Source organism: Amphiura filiformis, chromosome 17, assembly GCF_039555335.1.
Source record: "Amphiura filiformis chromosome 17, Afil_fr2py, whole genome shotgun sequence".
Classification (NCBI taxonomy): Eukaryota; Metazoa; Echinodermata; class Ophiuroidea; order Amphilepidida; family Amphiuridae; genus Amphiura; species Amphiura filiformis.
The window spans coordinates 38,610,151-38,633,959 of NC_092644.1; the positions used below are offsets into that span (position 1 = coordinate 38,610,151).

At 37.6% G+C, this 23,809-nt stretch overlaps 1 protein-coding gene across 2 annotated transcripts; it reads right to left on the bottom strand.

Moving 5' to 3' along the window:
• Positions 1 to 1,913: 1,913 nt before the first annotated feature.
• LOC140137761 (folylpolyglutamate synthase, mitochondrial-like) lies at positions 1,914 to 23,563 on the bottom strand. Of its 2 annotated transcripts, none has more exons than XM_072159524.1 (12): positions 23,293 to 23,563; positions 19,560 to 19,691; positions 17,203 to 17,321; positions 16,137 to 16,332; positions 15,177 to 15,238; positions 14,041 to 14,143; positions 9,055 to 9,132; positions 8,266 to 8,428; positions 7,221 to 7,346; positions 6,504 to 6,730; positions 5,775 to 5,859; positions 1,914 to 3,047 (listed from the first exon to the last, which is right to left on the bottom strand). In XM_072159524.1, exons 1-12 carry the CDS (start codon positions 23,491 to 23,493, stop codon positions 2,575 to 2,577), a joined length of 1,965 nt encoding a protein of 654 aa, XP_072015625.1. In that variant the 5' UTR covers positions 23,494 to 23,563; the 3' UTR covers positions 1,914 to 2,574. The 2 variants fall into 2 exon arrangements, with proteins under 2 accessions (XP_072015625.1, XP_072015626.1); XM_072159525.1 differs by having other exon boundaries at positions 1,917 to 3,047; positions 5,790 to 5,859.
• Positions 23,564 to 23,809: the final 246 nt, after the last annotated feature.

Sequence of the window (23,809 nt, forward strand, 5' to 3'; positions counted from 1 at the left end):
TCGCATGGCTGCAGCACTGCCAGCACACAATGCCAGCAATAACTGACACAGCTGCAGAATCACACAATATACACCAGCAATAATTTGACACAACTATTCTCACATATTCCTTTTGGTGGTGCTTACCTGTACTGCCTACATTCTCTAGTGCAGTCAAGTGCCCAGTGACCGCTTCAAAATGGAAGGGTTTGCTCAAAGCACTGGTATACACATGGATACGTTTGAAAACGTAAATTGGTTGCGCTTGTGAATAAACTATCTTGACATGTTGACGTCTCAGATTGCACTTGAGGAAAAGTGGTACAGGTAGACACAACTTGATTTTTTAGTTGTCGGAACTTGTCGGCACCAAATAATCGCCACTACAATAACTTAATGATGACTTTTTAAATGTAAAGATATTTTATAGGTCAAGCAAGGTATTTTAGTGTCCAATATTCGTGAATAAACTGGTCAAGGTAAAAAAGAACAAATGGTGTACCTGTAAGCACTGTATTATAGAAACACCCATATACACAAAATAAAATAACAGTAGATTAGTCAACAATATTTATATGGAAGTTAAACCCCAGAAGATGATCACCCGTCACAAGGTCATGAATCAGAAGTCATGACTGCGACTGTGTACTCATGCAACCTTATAATTTACTATTCCCTATGAACAAAAGATGGATGGTTAACTTTGGAATACTGGCCAATGGCCGCATCATTACAAGCAGTACCAGCTATTGAGACAAAAATTGCTGATGGTCACATGCTGGTATTACCTTCATGTAAGCCTAGCAGAGTTAGCCTAGTATCAAGCCAGGGATTATACAGCTTATGAAATAAAGCTGTATAATCCCTCAATGAAGTCTTGAAAGTAGGCTAATTTGGTGTAGGCTACATGAACAGAGATATATTAGAGGGATAGAATCCATATCCTGCGAAACCAACTGGCCCTTGGCCAGACGGCAGAGACCTTGCGCGCAGCATCAACATTTATCCGAGCTTGTCCAGGGATAGGCTACAGGGCATCACCCCCTAAAAATATTTTTTTGCGTTATATATGGTTAGCGATGTCTGGATAAAATACCCATACCGGTTAGTCCCTATGGAGCGACCACACGTAGACACAGTAATATAAAAAATGCTATAATTTGGTTCACCTCAAGTTCGGTAGTGACGTATGTGCACATTTCGCTCGCCGCAGTATCGAATTGCGCGCTTAAAGTTAAACATGCAGAGTGTACAGGCACGAGTACAGGGGCAGTTTGTCGGCACGCTTGCAGCGCAAACGCAAAAAAGCATTGACGTCACTTCCGAACTTGAGGTTAACCAAATTATAAGCTGGTAATGACTGCTTGGTATGATACGGCTATGAACTAGAGAAGATATCTTACCCTTCCCAGAATCCTTTGCAACATGATTTATCACCTCATTTCATCAAATGACACTCCCAATACTTTGTACAGGTTCCCTTTGTACAGGTTCCCTTTGTTTTCATTTTGAGAATAGACTGGCTAAACATGGGTCGATACTGTCAAGAAATGAACATATATATTTGCCAGATATGGATGGGATCTCTTCATTGAATTACACTTCATCACTATCATATTGCACTAGATAGCAAATCAGTACAGAAAATTGGAATGGGAGAAATGCATTGTGGGAAGTGTAAGATATCTTTTCTGGCCATAAACATACAGGACAAATATTTGTGCGAAGTACAGCAATTTCCAAAATTTCTTAATTCACAAATTACTAATATATCAAATGCACTAATTGATAATTCTTTACATACATTTTTTTAAACATTCCATTTGCCAAAATAAATTATTGCATGGCCACAAAAAATATCTGGCCAGTAATATATAAATATATATATATATGAAGCTTACAAATACAATTGTTTCTTTCTTGTCTCAAACAATGGATAAAACAAAATAATTATCTTTTAAAAACTAAATGTCATGTGAAAATCCTGCGAATACGGCTTCATGGATTCATTATGAAAACCGTCAATAGCATGGAGTAGATACCACTCAATAAAGACCAACCCTGTTTGATAATTGTTATCATCCACAACTATGCTAATATACTTCATAATAGGTTATGACCTTCCGTGCCTTTGCCATACGTAGTATGCATGTCGAGCATGGGCAGGGACGAGAATGGCTCCTAGCGTGATTTGCGTGTTAACTGTCTCTTATTTAGTTGGTGGGTTAATTACTGGAAATATAAATAATGTAACAGCAAACTTGTGCTGTCAAATTAGTATAAAAAGTTATAAATAAAATTTATATGTGATGTGTCTTTAATTTGTGTAATGGTAGCAATGTAATCACCCATTGAAAAATGGATTGGTCCATTTCAGTTGCTACACCAGCTTGTGAAATGGAACAATCCATGTTTTCAGGCATGAGAATGATCATCCATATTAAGTTTTTAATAAAGCCTGAAAAAGTGTGTGAAATTTGGACAACAAAAAAGCCTGAATTCAAGTTTAAACCTGAAAATTCTCATGCCTGTGTTTTACCTTGTGATTACATTTCAACTCCTATACTCATAAGCAATTAATATTTAAATACCATATTATAATTTTGTTACAGCTAAATTAGGATCCAATATCTTAATCACCCCTCCGACTAAATGTAAGCTACCACACACCAGTACTTGAATATGCTTTGCAGCCCTACTCGCATCGGGTGGGATTGGATCTTCCAATGATGGGGAGCCTAGTTGCGAATCCTTGCAACAGGCAGCCCACTGAATGGCATCCTGTATGCAACACATTACTACCAGTTTTGTGTCTGGTTTGACAGTTGATGTGTGTAGCGAGCTCGTTTGATGCGTAAGTTGAGTTCTTGATGCAGATACACCTGTATGTGGTGTTGATGTATAAACAGGTGCACTCTTTGAGGAATGTGATATTTCGTTGTCCGTTTCTGTTACTTTGTCCGCTGCTGCTTGACTAGTGGATTCTTTCAAGATCTTATCAAAGGTTGCCAGGTTCCGTTCACAACGCATCATCTGCTTGGAACTGGTGGTGTTGTAGTTAGTTTGATCTGAGAATGAAACAAGATGCAATTATTATTATTATATAATATTAGTTACTTCTGATTTATAACATCAACCCATTCTATAAAGCATAATATTTTTGCAGCATTAAAATTGCACATTTTGGTGAGAATCCATGTTTCTTTGACATAAAATTTTTGTGAATTTGTACATTAAAGAAAAAATATTATACTCGCGTGAAATTTCAATGTACGAGAACATTTTATGCTTTACAGTAACAAATGCCAGCTTGCAAAAACTGGCTACATATCCGAAATATAACGCATTCAAGTTAAAATGTACACATATCAAATGTTGGTTTTTTTTTGGGGGGGGGGAGGGACAGGTATACCATATACAGTCCATACATGTAGCTCTATAACTTATAGGGCATAAGTGCTCACCCAGGAACATTGAACAAAAAAAGTGAAGGACAAAAAATGGTCCCAAACAAGACTCCCTACCACTGAGCTGAAAGCCCAGATACTGTATAAGCCAACATTTCCGCGTACAGATATTTTCACAGTTTTGAGTCAAGTATCACCGACAATTTTGCGAGGTGTTAAATTTGCGGTTGTTGGCAACTTCATATTCACAGGTTATTATTTTTGCGGGCACATATTAATCTGTGAAATTCGCACAAATAAAACCACCACAAAAATTTCAGCATATACAGTAGTGTAGTGTATGTTTCATAACTTTAAACAATGGGATAAAAAACAGCCACTAAAAATGATTTACTGCAGGAATGATTGGAATGATTACGGCACAGACAGTTCATCCTCAATCAGGGGTACACAATGCGAAATTATCACAGTTGCTCCAAACCTTTTCAATGCTGCAGATGGTTTTCTTTGTGATATTTTATCTACCAGTCTACCTTTACTAGTGAATTTATTCTATTTCTGAAATGTTTGGTAAATCTGCAAAGAGAGAAAGAAAGTACACTACCATGCAAGCAAGTAAACATGCAAGTAATCAAGTAATATTATCCATTCAATCAAAATGTCTACTTATTATTCAGCATGCTGTATATCCTCTAATAAACGTCCTCCTCTAACAAGCCCTTTCTTAATATTGATTTAAATAAACGCCCCCAAAGTCCCCCTGAAACAATCAATTTCCATGCCATCTTGTGCAAGGTTATCATCATGGTCCACACACGATCAGTATTCAGTAATGACTTTGGTATTGGCGAAAATTATATCGTAAATCCGGATGTGAACAGGATTTCGTCTATCTCAAGTGATGTTTAAGCTTATCTAACTATTTTTGCGTGAATCAAAAATTTCACGCCCCAGGGGCGTTTATTAGAGGGTATACGGCAGTTGAAGGATACATGCACTTTACAAGTTAGTTTCCAGCATTTCACAAAAACCTAATTCTCTGGCATTTCCCTGACAAAATTCCATGAAAAATATCCCCTTTTTGCCAAGGTTGCATAATTCTTTCAAAAACTGAATGGATGTAGTACAGTTTGGTATCGTAAGTTTTCAGAACATGTCTTTGCTTTTTTGTTATTCATTTTTCTGATGTTTTTATGGCAGTATGCAAGAGTCTACCCTTTGTAAATATTCATTTAGTTAATGATGACTCCAGTTCTACAGGCATCAAACGACCATGTTCAACTATAGCCCCAAGTCCAGTCCCACAATAATCCATGGATCTTTATCAATATCCTGATATTTTCCCCAAAATCATATACTAGGTATAGTTAATTTCATACATCAAACCAGACAGAGAATTTATAGCAGGTGAAATGATGTGATGGGATAATTCTAGTTGAAAACCACACACCACCTATGGAAGACATGACAGGGAGTGTAAATTTCAAATGGGGTTACCTGAATGGATGACTCCATTTAAAATCTACACCCCCCTGTGTGAAAGATTAAGGTCATGTATTCCATAGGGGGTGTAAGGATTTCAACTGGAATAGTTCAATGAGAAGTCACAGCAGGATGCTGTTAGTAGTAGTGCTGCAGAATGATGGAGAGTATTGTACACTTTGGGTGAAAAGTCTGAATTTGGCTCAGTAATAAGAGTTTATACATTGAATAAATGTGACCATCCTCCACAACTGAGCCCGGATGTCGCCAGTGCCACTATTGAGATATGCTCCATCAAACTTAACAATAAACAATAGGAAACAAAGGATTCATTGACTGTTTTATTGATTTTTCACTACTTAAATGTCAAGTACTATAGACATGATATACATCATTTTAAAGCTGATTTCAAGTAGAATATTTTGGTTGAATATCTCAAAAATGATGATTGGCGACTTCAGGGCTCAGTTGTGCTGAGGGGTCACAAATCGTCTGTTCTGTGGGCCAATTGATTCAGAGTACCTATTGGTAAGATGTGAAGTTTGTACAAGGGTCAAATATCAATGTAAAAAAAGGTCAAAGGTCAGTTTTGGGCTCCACATGGTCAACACATGAAGAGTTAACTTTTAACAGAAATTGAGTTAACTTTTAACAGAAATTGTGTTTTATTCTTTAAAAAAAAAAAAATTCAAGTCTAAAAATAACATAATATTCAATCGTGCATGCGGACTCGATTAAAGAACTTGCAACTTTACATGCGCGATCAAAGGCAGTGAAGCAACTGTGACATATTATTGACGTCACTGTCTCTAGGAAGCCAAATGGACTAATTTTTGTGCTTTTCACCGAAAACGCACAACAGTATCTCATTCTGCAACAGCCAGCACTATAGTAATAGAGACTGACCTGTTCGAGGCTTACCTGCAGAATTCTGTGCTGCGTAGACACTCGCTATGTTAGGACAAAATACCGCTCCATCAAAATGGGATGCCTGCATGGGGAAGGATTAAAAAAATTACACATTGCTGTTATTTCTTTTTAATATTGAACAGACATTGCCATAAATTTCATAAAATAAGTATCGGTGATCTAGCCTGACGCCCTCATTCGTCATTCTGGGTTGACGACTGAGACTGCGCAGCTGTTCATATCCCAAAACCTTTCGACCATGTTTGTTTTTGAACACATTATAGTTTGATCCTGTCACAGTGGTGTGGTAGGACACATGTACGTAGGATGTCACGTTCTGGTGCAAAGTCGCATGGGCATATTTTCATGAGAATAACACGATATGAATGCCAAATTTTCAGTCATCACTACAAACATAATACAAATAACATTTACATCATTAACTAGCCCTTCAAAAATGCTACATTTGCTTCATATACTTCTGGTTACAAAGTTATCAGTGGCTTAAAATAAATAAGAATTTGAGCACATTTTTGCTAACTCAAAATCAATATTAGCGACATTTGACTAATTCCTCTTGATCGCTTCACAATTTAGTGTAGGTCAAAGATAATAATTCGCAACTGGGTAAAAGAAAGGTGACTTCTTTGCTCATCTTCTCTCCTTTTTGTTTCTTTGTTCCCTTCTGATAGCAAAAACCCCAAATGAACTATATATTAAACTTACCATGAGAACTTCCAACAGTGGCGTCTCATCTCTGTCACCAGTAGAATTAAAAATTAGGATACGGGCCACTGGGCCATCAATTTTTGCAGCTTCTAGCTGAGCAGACTCTTCAAACCATTTTTGGCATGCTTTCATGCTCCGTGGGGTGTGAGCACCATCAACATAGTAGGTAACTCGATCTCTGGAGAAAGTCTGATTACGCCCAGGCCAGTAGCAATTCTTTAGACCTGCAAGTAAATTGAATACAGTATACAAAAACAAAATTATTACACATAACATTTTGATAATCTGTTTGATTCAAATTATCATGTCCACTCTTAAAGCAGCATTCGTAAAAGGACATTTTGTGATCCACAAACTCTTCTCCATAGTGCTGCCCTATTATGCATGTTGATATCTGTATACATACCATCAGAACACTATGACTATTACAGTTTATGTGTACATGTAGACATTAAAAATCTTGAGTACAAACTTCTTCAGAAGATAGTGGAATCCATTGTGGAATTTTAAATTTCTTTCTGTTTGAAGTGAAGCAATGCAATTGCAATGAGATTGTCAGCACAAGGAGCACAAGGGCTACATATCAAGTGCAACATGCTGGCATTCCTGCCAGCTCAGGCTATGATGTACGCACACAACTCATAATTGTGATGAAATCATATTTGATGGCCTCTTACTGCATAGAGGCCATCAATGATGGGTACTGGTACTTACCTTTAATAAATGAGTCAGGAAGTACAAATGGCTGCGCCATAGTCATGTCACATGACACTGATGCATCATGGGCCTCATCTCCATTGGTTAATTTGGCTTTCTTTAAACTAGGTTCACCTGAGATTGCTATAACACAGAACAAAATGGAATAATATATGAATGAAAAATGCCATCAAATTTCAAGTTCATAACTAGAATTTGCAATTGGTATTTTTATGGTATTTTGAGAAAAAAATTCAGATTTCCGCGCGCAAGCTTTGAGACAACCTTTTCTTTTTGGCCTAAATAAAGGTTTGTAAATACAAAGAATTCATATGCATTATAAGGACATTAATACTCATATTATGGGCACATAACATGACATAAAAAACTTATTCAGCACATTAAGTCATTTTTCTCTATCGCTCTACCAAATTTGAAGTTCATCTAATCGGTGTGTAAGCTGAAGATTGGATTAATGGAATTTCAGGAAAAATGTACAAATAAGCTTATAAAAATGTTCACAAATATGCAAACAATATAATACAAAACTATGCAGCAAAAGAGGTCATCAAAATCATACTCTATCACCCTATCTGGAAGTTGGAAGTTCATAGGTTATTGCATGCAAGCTGCAGAGTGGATTATTGATTTTGGTTCCATCCGGACAAACAGCCGACCAACCTAACATAAACCCCACAAAACACATTGTTGTGGGGACCAACTAAAAATAACATTGAAACTAATTCTACATGTACTTCAGAACATTGTGAGGAAATGAAAGTGACAATCACTGAAAAATTTCCAATCAAAGAAATGTTGCCTCTCACATCTTAATATTTCACCAGAGTTGCCAAACCCACAATTTGGTAGCCCAATTGGGTGACTTTTGAAATATCCCCGCTACTTATGACCATTTCCTGTCCCATAAAAACCAATAAAGAAACAAATTGTGTAACTTTCAATAATCGTGCCCACGACTTTCGGGAGTAGCATATCCTATGGTTCAGAGAAAATTGGGTGAGTTTTCAATGACTTGACCCATAATTCCGGCTGAAATACTCACATTCAAAGATAATGTCTTTATGTTTCTCCTCCATCCATGTTTTACACAGCTGCAGTGCTAGGGAAGCATTGATATGTTGATGAACACCTGCTAAACCAACTTCAATTGGTTGGTCTTTGAAACCATAACTACTAAGACTAGGACATCGCTGTATTAGAGATACCTGTAAGGAGGAACAAATGCAGCAGCATGACTGATGGATATTTTGTTGCCTGCTGCATCATATATTGTTGTGTCTGAAAAGGCTGCCTTGCGTGATTTTTATTATCATTGTTGTATTTCATGTTGTTATTTTATATTTCAGCATGCTTCTTTCTTAAATTATGAATGGACATGGCCCATAGGATTGTAATAATTAATAGATGACAATAATATAAAAATCACAAAAGGCAGCCTTTTGAGATCTGAGCGAGTGTATGTGAAGCTGATGATGATTTTTGCAATAAATCCATAATTTTCTTTAACAGCCATTTAAGTCAGTACCGTACTATTACTAGGGCAGATTAGTGGCTACTACACATGGGATTGATTGGGCTATATTCCACATTCCACAATGCAAATTGATTCAGGTGACAGGTGCAGATGAAGTTCATTTCCAAGTCTGAAGTCTTACAAAGACATCATAAATGTGAACTAAAGTAACATCAACATTTTACAATTGAGTTCAGGCCCATGAAAATTGATTTTACTCAGGGCCTTGAATGAAGATTTGGCTTACTTTGAGTACTACATGTAGATAATATGGATCTTTGGTGACATAAAAACAAATTTAAAGGGTAGAAGCATTACCTTTCTCTCTTTGGCAGTTTCATGAATTACTTCTAACCCATCTTCAGGTTGTTGTACACTAAATGCTGGTCTATCAGGCTGTGAAAAGAATAACAATACAATGTGTGTTATAATATGTATACAGTATTCAACCTACATATGACAGCAAAGAAAGGAGGAGGCATTTGCTATGTGAACGACAAACTGGTATGTGATTAACTCTGTGGTATACCATATTCTCTCTAATCAATGCACAGGGATCAAAACAAAATTGACTGAAATCAGGAAATTTCCTGAAGATTTGCATCCCTGAATGCCCTCCCTCTAATAAAAGCCCCCATCTTTTTTCAAAGACAAGAGCACCAATGGCGCTGTGGCTCTGCGCTTTTGGTGACAGTGAAAGTAATTGTTCTTGGAGTCGCATGGGCAACAAGTGAAATCATTTGAGTATGTGACAGATCACATTCCCCCAACAGGTACATCTGGTAGGTTGGTAGCTATCTCATTTGCAGAGCATACAATGATACATCAATCAATTTAGGGAATTAGCGACATGGATAGAAACAGGTGGAAATGAGTCCAAATGGGCCAAAACACATCAAAATATAATTATATACAGGCGAGTAGGCCTATGTCAAGAATAGTGTTAGTCTGAATAGGGCTTTGGCTCTACAATGTAAATGGTGACTGTACCACCAAGTTTCATGACAGTTAATACTAATTTGACCTCAGATGACCCTGGCGACTCTGAAATGACATTCCCAAAATTTGACTCTAAAAAGTGACTATACCTAACAAGTTTCATGCCCATCCGACAGTTTTTACTAATTTGACCTCAGATGACCCCTGGTGACCCCAAAATGACCTTCCAAAATTTGACTCAAATGTTGACTGTACCCACCAAGTTTCAAGCCCATCAGACAGTTCTGACTAATTTGACCTCAGATGACCCCTGGTGACCCAGATATGACCTTCCCAAAATTTTGGCTATAAATGTTGGCTGTATTCACCCATTTATAAGCCCATATGACAGTTTTTACTAATTTGACCTCAGATGACCTCTGGTGACCTCAAAATGCCCTTCCAAAAAGTTGGCTCTAAATGTTGATTGTACCCACCAAGTTTCATGCCTGTCCGACCGCTTTTACTCATTTGACTTTAGATGACCCTTGTTGACCCCAAAATGACCTTTTAAAAATTGGCTCTAAAATGTTGACTGTACCCACCAAGTTTCATGGCCATATGACAGTTTTTACTAATTTGACCTCAGACACTGGATGACCACAGGTGACCCTAAAATGACCTTCCAAAAGTTGGCTCTAAATGTTGACTTACCCACCAAGTTTCATGCCTGTCCGAAATGCTTTTTACTACATTGACCTCAGATGACCCATGTTGACCCCCCAAATGTCTTTCCAAAATTTGACTCCCAAATGTTGACGATACCCACCTAGCTTCACACCCATTGACAGTTTTTACTTATTTGACCTCAAGATGACCCCTGGTGACCCTGAAATGACCTTTCCAAAATTTGGCTATAAATGTTGACTGTATCCACCATTCTTAGTCAGTGGGAGTGGTCTAGTTCGTAGACACATTTCTGATTGGACAATCGCATGATTTCGGGTGCCGTCTATCAGGCCGTAGACGACCCCACGCCATCATGCGTCTTGATAATGCGTAACACGCGTGTAGAGGTGCGAGTATGAATCGCGCTGGATGCGTGAGACTAGTGCGGAATACGTGAACGCGCTAGCAATATGCGCAACAGAATACGTGAAGTTGTAAACAAGTTTCGTTCATTTTATAATGAGGGAGTTTTTATGACGGTAACTTAGTTTTTGCTTTAAAATTTGTTTACAGTTATTAAAATAATATTTAACTGACTAAGAATGAGAATAAGCGATAGGAATTTTTATTTTGCCTATCCTCTACCTATGATAGGCGACAGGCAGGTCCAATATTTTTATCGTAGTGGATACGGCTGCGCCGGCATCCACTACTCAAAATATTGGACCTGCCTGTCGCTCATCACACGGTAGAGGATAGGCAAAATAAAATTCCTATCGCTTATTCTCTAAATGTTCATGCCCATACAACAGTTTTTACTAATTTGACCTCAGATGACCTCTGGTGACCCGAAATGACTTTCCAAAAATTTGCCTTTAAATGTTGACTATACCCACCAAGTTTCATGCCCATCCAACACTTTTTACTCATTTGACCTCAGATGACCCCTGGTGACCCCAAAATGACCTTCCAAAAATATGACTCAAATATTGACTGTACCTGCCATGCCCGTCCAACACTTTTTATTAATTTGACCTCAGATGACCTCTGTTGACCCCGAAATGACCTTCCAAAAATTTGGCTCTATATATTGACTGTACCCACCAAATTTCATGCCCGCCCAAAAGTTTTTACTAATTTGACCTCGTGTGACCTCTGGTGACCCTAAGATGACCTTCTAAAAATTTGGCTCTAAATGTTGACTGTACCAAGTTTCATGCCCATAGGACAGTTTTTTCTAATTTGACCTCAGTTGACCTCTTGGGACCCGAAATGACCTTCCAAAAATTTGGCTCTAAATGTTGACTGTACCCACCAAGTTTCTAATTCTTGCCATGACAATTTTACTAATTTGACCTCAAATGACCTCGGGTGACCTTGACCCACTTGCCAAAACAAACTTGTTCTGTCTCGGGTCAAGATGCACCCACCCACCAAGTTTGAGGAACACGCGACCCCTAGTCTCCGAAAAAATAAGAATTTGCTTCAACATTAACAGAATGAACCTCCGGTGCAAACTGCAAAAAATTGCACTGCTGTCTGCCTGAAAAGCGATAGCAAAGCACTCTAGCATGGAATGCGTGAAGAACGTGTACAAATTGAAACTAGCCGAGGTACTCACACCTCCGTCACTACGATTTCCACTGTCCTTCTACGCACGAAGGTCTGAGACTTCTGAGCATATCTGGTCCAAGGTACACATAAAATACCACTTTTTCTCATAAATACACTTCCTACCATTCCTCACGATGTGACTTAAACAAAACATATTTGGTGCATGTTCATAAATTTTGAGCACATTTGATGATGTAAAAGACCAGACTTGTGACTGTTATCGTCGCCGTGTTTTGAATTCTTCCTATAAATAGATGCCGTCAGTGTGACGTCATCACATGACGTGACTTCACGGTGCCCGTTTTTTACGTGACGTATGGCATTCAGGGCCCTAGTGAGGAAGGAACAGGGCCATGATGTTTGAGGCTAATTGAAACTAGAGTTCTGGAGTAAACTGACAGATAGACGTTGCGTAATGTGGGCATAATTTATTCAATATTATATTATTATTACTTGTCTTTGGGCATTATTTTTATGTTTGAGAAAATATTTGGGCCATCGTAAAATCTATTTTTTTTTTGTTGAAAAGCCAGTTGAAAAGGATGTTTGGTTTGGTGATTGAATTCACTCAGTGGCTAGTAGTAATACTATGACTTTACCATGTTTACGTCCCGGTTTACGTACATGTACCCATGATGTACCAGTGCTATGTAGTCCATGAGTGCATCATGTGCATGAGCATATGCCATGATGATGGCTGATGACTGAGTGGTTTCCGACTTTGAAAGTTGCATCGATCGTAGAGGTAGTACTGCTCCTACTCCTAGTCTCCCAGACACCTTGCGATCTCTCTTTGGGATATTTTTACCAAATAGAGTAACAATCTGTCCTTTGACATATTTAATTTCATTTGTTTTAACCATGTTTACGACTTATCGTGGTGCAATTTCGCCGGCGACATCTGTCATGTGAGGGCAGACATCTTGGTTGTTTGTTGACTTGTTCCACTGCCAAAGACTGTTCATTACGATGTCTGTGATTGGTTCATTTTGGGGCTAATTTCTAAGGACAGCACTGATTGGATAATTACGCATTACATCATTGGGAGATAACCGCGTTATCGAAAAAGCAAAAATTTGCACTTGCGCAAGGAAAATAGTCCACTAGGAAATTCATTTTGTTAGATTTATTCAAGATTCGACAATTTTAATGACTATTTTTTTGATATTCCTTAACTATTTCTTTATTTAAATTGTAAAGAAATAGTTAAGAAAAGTTAAGAAAGTCAAAATAACTTTTGAATCTGAACCTGAGAGTACTAAAATCTTAAGACATTTTAATGTTAAACTTCCGTTGGTTTTTGCGCCATTGTCACGCTAAGGTTAAATTATACAGACCAAAATAATCTCTAGCACACTGGGGAACCAAGTAATAACTCGTTATGGTGGCTTTTTTAACCAAAAAATCACATTTTCTCAACTGAATTTCAACTCTATCGGGAGTGCAATCGATGAAAAATAATTTAGCAAAACTTAGAAACCAATTTGAAAACCTAAAGCCAAGCACAAAAAATTCCTTAGCATAAAAACCAACACTGTATTGTGTAACCCTACGGTTCTGATGACGATGACTCCTTAGCTTCGCTGGAGCCAAAAAATTGACTGAAATGCAGAAATTGAAATGCCGTAGCATGTAAGCAAGCTTACTTACCATATGATCGCGAAATTGCACTTAAGTTTCCATCCAATTCATCGTCACATTAGAGAAGAATGTTCATATTTAACTAGGTAAATCACATTCTTGCATGAAAATGCACTTCTAGATCTAATTTTGTGCTATTTTCCAATGTGTTGTATTTCAAACCGGAAGTTTTGTTCTGTTGTTTGCCAGCATTTTTCTAACATTTTCATTGTCAAAGGTTCATGGTGTAAATGTGACCAGCCACATCAAAAGGGGTTGACTTTATGGCACACTGCTTTTCAACTTCAAGATATCTATGAAATCATACATGAACAAAATAAACTGTCTTGATTAATTTTGGCAAGTGATATCTCAAAATACAGCTGATAAAATTCTATTGTAAGTAATATCTCTGCATTTTTCTTGCAAAGCCCCCCCCCCTTGATATGACTGGTCATAAATATTGAGCATTTTTAAGCTTACCTTGCATATACCCGCCTTCTGCCATGCTATTTCTTTAATAGTATCTCCTAGTAAACTAGTGTGATCTATACCTAGTGATGAGATGCCTACAACAGTTGGACATCTGGGGAGACAGAAAAGCAAACATCATTGAGAGTTAACGCAAGAGTTGTGAAGCATTGTTTCTTGGAATCAAAGTTTGCTGGGCACATAGCGAAATACTCAGGAAGTCAGGAGTTACAGTAAAGTTACCTCCATTGGCAACATACAAACATGGTGGAGATGATACTTTGTGATTCTAACTCATTGATGTTTTTTGAGTGATAAGTAGCTATTGTACAGACATTTGCCTATGCACATTGTATCTTATATGCCACAGGACTACAGGAGAATATTAGAAAATGCACATCAAAGTGGTTTTCCCTACCCATCAATCGATATGTGAAGTGATAACGAGTGGGATGTTGGGAATATGGATTTTAAGATGTAGCCAATAATGGTATTCAACTTCCTTTGTATTTCCAAATTTTGATCGGCATCAGATTCGTTAAGCTAATAGTAATACATCATATGTGTACATCCATATCAAAACGATGCACTTGTCGGCTGCTACATGTGTCTCATTTCACATAATAGTTAGGACTAAATACCATACTCATATCAAGTGTAGGCCTAAGTCACTTCAAATCATCCCCAAGTCAAATTGTATAAGGAATGTTCTCTGTATTCCTAAACCATGTGACTTGGGATGATTTGCAGTGACCCCACTTCGGAGATGAGTCTGGTATTTAATCCTAGCTATTATGTGAAATGAGACACATGTAGCAGCCGACAAGTGCATCGTTTTGATATGGATGTACACATATATGGAAGAGAACTGGTTCAAGCGAGGAGTCAAAGAAATCATTAACATAAGGAGGACCAACAACGACCTAAACAAGGACAGAGGACGACGCCACCACCTTCCAAGATCGTACAATCAGCTCATAGTGTCACACGATTCTAGCCCTAGGGCTAGGTTCGTGGGACCCCTCCCAGTCCCAACATCCCAGTAACATCAGTTGGCACTGAAGGTCGATGGATGTCTCCCGCAGGCCACCACAACTAACATAGTAAGTTGTTTACTTTTCTTTCATTCATCACATATGCAAATTTACCTGTGAATATTTGTGCAGTCATAAGTACCTCCTATTCCAACCTCCATAATAGCAACGTCTACCTGTAAAATAAAGCAATATAGACACACAGGAATTAATATTTGAGGCTCTCTACAAATGGGCTATCCAGTTGAAATTCATACACCCTTTATGGAAGACATGACCTTAATCACCCTCACAGGGGGTGTACATTTCAAATAGAGCCACCCATTCTGGTAACCCCATTTGAAATTCACACTCCATGTGTGAAAGATTAAGGTCATGTCTTTCATAGGGGTGTATGGATTTCAACTGGAATAGCCCAATACTTCCATCAGTATCATGACTTGGGTGTTTGAGGAGGGAAAATAAAGTCTCAATTACTGCAAGAAAAGATGCCAGAGTAACATGGGTGTCAATCCTGGCTGACAGGGGGATTTGTTTACCCCACCTTTTGGCAAAATGACCCATTTTTTGTTCTTTTCAGTCACTTTCTGATAATTCAGGCGGAATGTCCACACACACACACATTTATAGATGTTTTGGAGCTAATACAGAGTCACAAGTCTGTGTTACATTAGTGGGAAACTGGAGCTGTACCATGCCAAAGTTGCAGCCGTCCATTGCAAAGTACACACACAAAAATTACTCACCGTGTAATTACATTTTAAAAACTTTGCCGATGAAATGTTATCATATTTTTTTCATTCATAGTAAAGAGACTCCTTTCATCTTCATAAAATTAGTATATATTTGAACACAAAAAAAACCCAGTAGATTTTGCGGTAGAAGTTTCTTGAAGGCTGCTTTTGTGAACAAATGAATAAAAAATCTTGTGCGACGACCAATTTCAGTACACTAAAAAACAACTTTTAAACTGATATTTGTAGCAATGGGCTGTATGGCCAAGACATGTACATGGCACATTATAGCATATGGGAAGCTCTCTTTAAAGTAGTCGATGGGCTTAGATTTAGTTACCTTTTCTTCAAGAAATACATGGTAGGCCATGAGTGTGAGGAATCTGAAATACCCGGGCATTGCATCCACACCATCATCAGGTTTAGAGGCTTCAAGACGGTTGAAAACAGTGAAGAAGTGATGGGTGAATAGATCTTTGGGTAACGGCTTTCCATTGATTCGGATTCGTTCACGAACCTCTACCAAATGCGGAGAGCTGTAGAAAAAGAACATTATTAAGGTTTGTATTTTTTTAATGCTGATAGTTGGTTTATTTATTACTGACTGGGTCTATATTTTTTAAACACAAGATTTGGAAAAATGTACTTTTTTTCTTCTAATGACATGGGTTAATAATGACTTGGGTCATTAAGGAGCCTGATATTATAGCGTTTAGCGACGTTTTCACATATTTTTGTGGAAGCTGAGAGTAAACCAGACATATCGAATTGCATTCTGAATACGAGGAATGTCCTTCTGATATCAAATAATAACATTTTCTCCCATTTTTTGTTGTTTTGGGGAAAAAATCCATATCTTCAATACGAAAGGTCAAAATTTTCAATTGATTGTTGACTTTTCATCCCAGCTACATACACTTTAAGTACATATCATTAGATTTATAAAGTTTACTTCGAGTTCGAAGACTGTTAAATATCAAAAATATCAATTTTTAATCATTTGCCATAAAATGTGTATAATAATTAATATCGCAAATTTCAAAAAATCAGAATTACATTGTATTTGATATCAGAAGGCCATTCTTCGTATTCAGAATGCAATTCGATATGTCTGATGTGCTCTCAGGTCACACAAAAATACTGTCCATGGGACAATAAGAGATACAGGTCAATAATTAATAAGAGATATGGGTCAATAATTTAGACAAAAAGACCCATCCATATATCAAAATTGGCCTAAACAAGGGGATTATTGATATACCATAAGGCCGAAAATGCTACCCATGTTTGTGGCATGTCCCCGTATGCCCCCCCCCCTCCCCCGGACCCCAGTTGCCACGAGGCCCCCTTTGGTGTGAAAACACACACAAAATTCCCTATAGGCAGGAAAAACACACACAACTCACGTGTAGAATCCAGTTTTGACACCATTAGCCTTTAGAATACTCTCACAGAAAGCACACACAGAGCCCTTTCCTTTGGTTCCACTCACATGGATGATGGAAAGCTTGTCCAATTTGTCAAGCTAAAAATGAAAACAAAAAACATTCAAGGGTGATTGATCATGACTTCTTCATATCTTGGTGAAATATTGTCGTAATAAGAACATTTTCAGAATATAGGTTTTGGGTTAATTGTGTAAAACTGCATGGAATTAGCTAGCACAGAAATAATCTATTGCAGGATTATACATATACATGTACAGAGCTTTGTAACCTACATAAATTCCTCCTGATTCTTTATGCCAATCAACTCCAGGGTAACTTGAGGTTGCCAAAAAATGTCAGCCCGAATCACGGGTCAAATAATCGAAAAGTCGCCCAATTTTTCTCTTAACCGTTGGTTCCTATAGGGTGGGAAAATATCAGAAGTCGCGGGAGCCAATGTTGAAAAGTCGCCCAATTTTTTCTTAACCATTGGTTTCTATGGCCATGGGACAGGAAATTGTCCAAAGTCGCGGGAAAATCTTCAAAAGTCGCCCAATTGGGCTACCAAATCGCGGGTTTGGCAACCCTGATCAACTCATGAATATCTTACATCAAGGAATAAGATACACAAGATTTGTTTGGGAAATATAAATTTTTCGAATGACACAAACATGTCAAACCTACATTTTATACACCTTTTATTTATTTATTTTTCTTTCAGTCGAAAATATCCCACATAAAAATAACTTCTAAGGGTCAAAAATCTGAAGGTCACTTAAAAAAATTGACTTTTGCTTACTTACATTATTTATCAGATTAGAAACTAGTGCAAATTCCCTTTGAATGAACAGCTGTACACAGGAGCTAAATTGTGGGGTGCGAGGTACAGGTGAGTTTTTGGCGGGTGTGGTGTGATTTATTGTACATGTAGGGTGTGGGTGGATTTTTGCCCATAGGTGTTTGCCCGGCCCTGTTTTCCTAAGTCTTAGCATGTAATTTAAAAGGTGCCCAGTAAATGTGCAACCAAAAATTGCTTGTCTCCCCCCCCATCAGCTTGCTTTCCCCCCTCTCCGCCTGCCCCCCCCCCCCCCCAATTTTTCCCTTCCCAAGGGCTCATAATTATTGAACAGCCCCTTACATATATGGGGTGTGTTACCTGCTGGGTAAGTTACTGCAGGGTGCAGGGCAAGTTACCTGCAGGGTGAGTTACCCAAGGGGTGGGTGAATTACCAAACTTATGGAGTGGATCACAGCGTGTGGGGGTGGATTAAGTAAGTACAATTATTGTCAGTGCAGGCGTTTTTTTGCAGGATGCTTTCTTCAGCCAGTTTGCAAATAGCCAGAGCAAATGTACAACTTTCTAAACTCTGGGGGCACACTCAACTTTAGAAGTGACAGGTATGTGCATACAGGCATCAGGAAGTATCTGTAGCAATACAATAGGAATGGTTGTGCACATGATCAGAAGAACATGGTGCAAGAACAGACCTACATGTTTGTACCAAATGTGTAGCAGGAAATAGTATTATAACACAATAGAAATGGCCAAACTCTTTTGTTTAATGCCTATTGTTATTGTGCAAGTGTGGCCTTGTGTGCAGATACACTAAGATGCACACTGCAATTCAGTATTTACTATACATGTATCTTCCATCCATACCTAATAAAGAAATTAATGTTTTTGCTAACATGAAACCCTAGAATTGATATTGAAACTTAAATGTCTTTTAAAAACAAATTCATAATTGTTTTATGGCAATAATAATAAATAAGCATTTTTAGGAAATCTGATGAAATACAATGTAAGCCTGATGAAATATGCAATGTAGGCATATAAATACAATACATGTTAACTATATAAATCAAAGGGCAATACATCCATGCCTATATTGATTGATATCTCTGATCAAGTGATCTTGAAAAATTGACTGATCAAAGAAAATTGTAACAATAAATTATTGGAAAGAGCTGCGATCTGCTCCATTTTTCAGCAAAAAAACCCCCAAAAAACCAACACCTTACCCTGCAAAAAATCCACCTCGCACCTTGCAAATGAGCCACACCCAGCCACCTGCTGTACACAGTCTGACCGTGATTGTATCAAATCACAAATTGTGGGCGGATGGAAATATTGACCAAACCAATCAAAAGATATAATCAGAAATACCAGCCAATCTGTGTGCTGGTGTGTAGTGCAGGCACAAGTTTGTCACACAGTGTAAGAGTACGCGGGCGATTGTCATGCTAGTACATTGTATTACATGTATGCATCATTCAATGTTTACTGTATGTAACAAGTTTGACTTGACAAGCAAACATTTTCCAACCATACTTACTGTAAGCCCAATACGTTTGGCAAACTCAATTACTGTGGGTAGATTATTTTTGACTCGACGTCCCTGCTCTAGACGGATTCTCTCCAAGACAGCCGCATTGGTCTGCAATGTGTTCAACTGCCGTACCGCTTCCTAAATTATGTACAACAACATTATAAATCATGGTTACCTAATGGTGTCTGAAAAGAAAAATGTTCACATTATCAGGATAAATAGTCTGCCTCGGGTAAAGGAAGGAAGGAAGGAAGGAAGGAAGAAAGGAAGAAAGGAAGAAAGGAAGAAAGGAAGAAAGGAAGAAAGAAAGAAAGAAAGAAAGAAAGAAAGAAAGAAAGAAGAAAGAAAGAAAGAAAGAAAGAAAGAAAGAAAGAACAAACTTAAAGAAAGAAAGAAAGGAAGGAAGGAAGGAAGGAAGGAAGGAAGGAAGGAAAGAAAGAAAGAAAGAAAGAAAGAAAGAAAGAAAGAAAGAAAGAAAGAAAGAAAGAAAAAAGAAAGAAAGAAAGAAAGAAAGAAAGAAAGAAAGAAAGAAAGAAAGAAAGAAAGAAAGAAAGAAAGAAAAAGAAAGTCAATGAAAGAAAAAGAAAGAAAAAAGAAAGTTAATGAAAGAAAAAAGAAAGTTAATGAAAGAAGGAAGTGAAGGAAGACGAAAGAAGGAAGGAGGCAGGAAGTTAGTTCAAGAAAGATGGATGAAAACATGATGCAACACTCAACATAATGAAGAGCATATCATAAGCACACTTCGTGATATTACAGGTACATGTAAACAAAAAATGCAATCCTGAGATAAAAATGTTTACAGAACTTCTTTCTAATCAGTAATCAGCACTAAAATTTCCAAGATGAAAATTTCCATTATAGTATTGAGAATTTAGAAAATCCTTCTTTCCACAAAATTTTTATAATCCAATATTTTTTTCAATTGCTTAAATTCATTGTAAAAAATACACAATATATTTGCATGCACACCAATTTCTTGCCACCTGCAAGTGTGTACATGAAATTTTCATGCATGTGAAAATATCATGCAACACTCTGTGACCAGATAACATTGCATGTAAATCTGACAAACAAACACAGAAAGTTGTTGATTAGTAATATATTAGTGTCGTCTCATAAGGCAAAACCGTCAACCAAAAACCCCACAAACATTTAAAGCTGGAGAGAAAGTTTTTTACAATACGAGGAATCCTGACACCAATTTGGGCAATCCTTAATTTTAAGGGGTACTACACCCCTGGCCAATTTTGTGCATATTTGTGCATTTTTCTCAAAAAATATAGTGCATTGGTGACAAGTAAGATATGTATATTATAGGGGCAAGGACTGCAACTACTGCACTGAAAATTCAGCAACTCAAGGCAAATAGTTATTGATTTATTGATCAAATATTGGTTTCCCCTCATTTTTGACTGTAACTCCACAACTGTTGTTTTACAGTGCTGAAATAAAATTGCCAGTGCAGTAGTTGTAGTCCTTGCCCCTATAATATATACATATCTTACTTGTCACCAATGCACTATAATTTTTGAGAAAAATGGAAAAATAGGCACAAAATTGGTCAGGGGTGTAGTACCCCCTTAACATGTTTTTATTTATTTTAGAATTTATGACATCCTAAAAAGTTTCTAATCTGGGTGGCTTGCCCTAATTGTTTCCTAAGCTCTAATTCCATTTCTATATAATGCTGGAAACACCAGAAATGATTACAACTATAGGGCAAACTTTAACTTTTGCAAAAATATTTCAATGCTCAAGAAGTCTAGCTACGAATTTGCTCACCGATAGCTTCACATATGAGGCTAGAACAGATCATTGTATCAAATCTAGTAAACTTGTACTAGTAGAAAGATTTTGATGAAGCATGACACCATGTCAAACAATGGAAGTTTGGAAGTAAATACAGCCGATCACAATGGGCAATCACATCAAAAATATTGTTAAAAATGCATTTCAACAAAATTTTAGACTTGATATCAATCTTCGCTCCAAAGATACAGCGACTCATCAAAAAGAGATTTCATTGAAATTACAAAAAATGTCAATGCTGGTCTACTTTGTAATTGTGTAAGAAACACTTCCTACATGTTCTTTGCATATTTGTTGGTCTTAATGTCTCCTGAATATGATAAGACAAGGAAAGTACTGACTCTGCTAGCTATACTCGGTATTTTTCCTCGGTCCCGCTCCCTCAGAAAAATACCTCAGCCCAAAACAAAACCCGACAATTTCACACAATGACCTCAAATTCAAAATACGTAGATGGTGCAAAGTTATTGTCATTCATTTATACTGTCGTATCTAATATTTTGAATATATATTAAAATGACATTTTATGCCATAAAAACGCTGTTAAATATAACCAGTTTTGACTATTGTTGTAACCTACCCTACAAAAAATCGACCAGGCAAATTTAACATTTGCGCCGACAAAAAGAACTACTGTAAGTCAATATTTTCGCGAGAAGATATTTTTACGATTTTGAAGATTTTGTCAATTGCGCAAGAATTACATTTCGCAGTTTTGATATTGATACTTGTAATAGAAACCTAATGCAAAAGGTTATTTTCGCGATTTTTTATTTTCGCGATTTTATGTCCACTCGCGAAAATTTACAGTACCAATCACAGAAGCGTAACGGCACCACGCATTGCACGTAGGCGTGTACATTGCCATAACGCTTATAATATACACGCACGCGCGCAGAAGTCATTGTAGCATGTCAGGAGTCATTGCGAGTTATTAAATGGCCTCGCAATATTAAAGTTCGAGGTTAGGCAATTTATTTCTGTTGATTAGATCACGAACACAGGCTGCTTCGCCTCGGGTATCATATTAATGAGGTTATGAATTGTATGTAACCCCTTTCCCAAATCGACCGTAAAAGTTTTATATTTTATAGAGACAGCTTCACACGTGGGTGGATCACCAATCACCATGTACAAATGTATGTCATGATGTGTGTTTACAAAAATTACAGGCCTGTTGGAACCACGTACTACGGCCATGCCCATGGCCGTACCACTTTTCAGCCTAAAAAACAGTCCATATTTCACCTTATGAAAATATTCTTACCATTGTACTCATAAACATTCAATATTTGTAAATTGTATAACTGATTAACTTCGGTGATTTTTGAATGGTTGATTTTACATGTTAAAGGAGTATTTCGTGATCCTAGCATCCTCTTTTTATGACATTTTTCAGTACATATCCACGAAAAAAACATATTCCCAAAATTTCAGTTGATTCCGATATTGCGTTTTGCGAGTTATGCATGATTATGTGTATTACACTGCTCCATAGACAATACGTTGTAATTTCGTTCTGGTGCACCAGAACGAAATTCAAATTTCACGATATCTTTGCTAAACGAATTAATCTGCAAGAAATATTTTGTACATAAACATTATGTAGCCAGAGGTTTCCAGTGATATAAAAATCTCAACTTTTTTGAGAAAAGTGGGGGATGAGGCTGTGGATCACGAAGTGCCCCTTTAATGTCGGAATGATGTTATTTGATTTTTTGAGGTGATACTAATTTAGTATCATGACATGTGTAGGCCTACTTCAATCGAGTCTTACATGAATTGGTAACCCCTTCAAACCCCGCTGGTTTCACCCCCAGACCCCCAATGTAGGCCGTACCACTTTTATTTAATTTGCTTCCGACGGGCCTGTGCAGTGTGTGTAGGCTGTGTGTTTACATATCATACGAATGTACACAATGATATTCACCTCGTAACTTTTGACAACTTTTTCAGCACTTGTACTTTGTGGAGCCCTTGAAGGTATTCCGTTCATCAAACGGATAGTCTGAAGATCGCGCATGTTGATGATATTTTGCAAATGAAAAACACTGCCAATGCACAGAAATAAACTGTAGCGGGGATGGTTTACATTTGGAAGTGACCGAGTCCTAAATACAGATCGGAGCATTCCGTCACACGTCCTGCCGCGGTGGCATTATAAACAGAAGAGAAGTTTGTTGTCGTGTGATCGTGCACTCTGGAAATACTGCATACACGTGAGGGCAATTGGACTGCACGAGTTGCCAGAAACAGCATTACTATAAAGAGCCCAAAATAGCTCCCAAACTCAACAGGCGCCTTGAAACATGTGAAACTCACTGCAAACCCAATGCCAAAAATAGCCTTGGTCCAAGGCTTGGAGGCTTTATAAGTCACCTCACCTCACCTCACCAGGCTGTGTTCGACCATTGTTGGACGTAGCCCTCTTCATGATTCTTCCACTG

Bases quoted from the DNA above. Each gene is read 5' to 3' on its own strand.
- LOC140137761 (XM_072159524.1), bottom strand. From the start codon at position 23,493: ATGCTCCGATCTGTATTTAGGACTCGGTCACTTCCAAATGTAAACCAT. The intron at 19,692-23,292 runs GTGAATATCATT...TACATAATTTAG, and splicing joins AAGTTGTCAAAAGTTACGAG to GAAGCGGTACGGCAGTTGAA. The intron at 3,048-5,774 runs GTCAGTCTCTAT...TTTCATTCTCAG, and splicing joins TGCAGGTAAGCCTCGAACAG to ATCAAACTAACTACAACACC.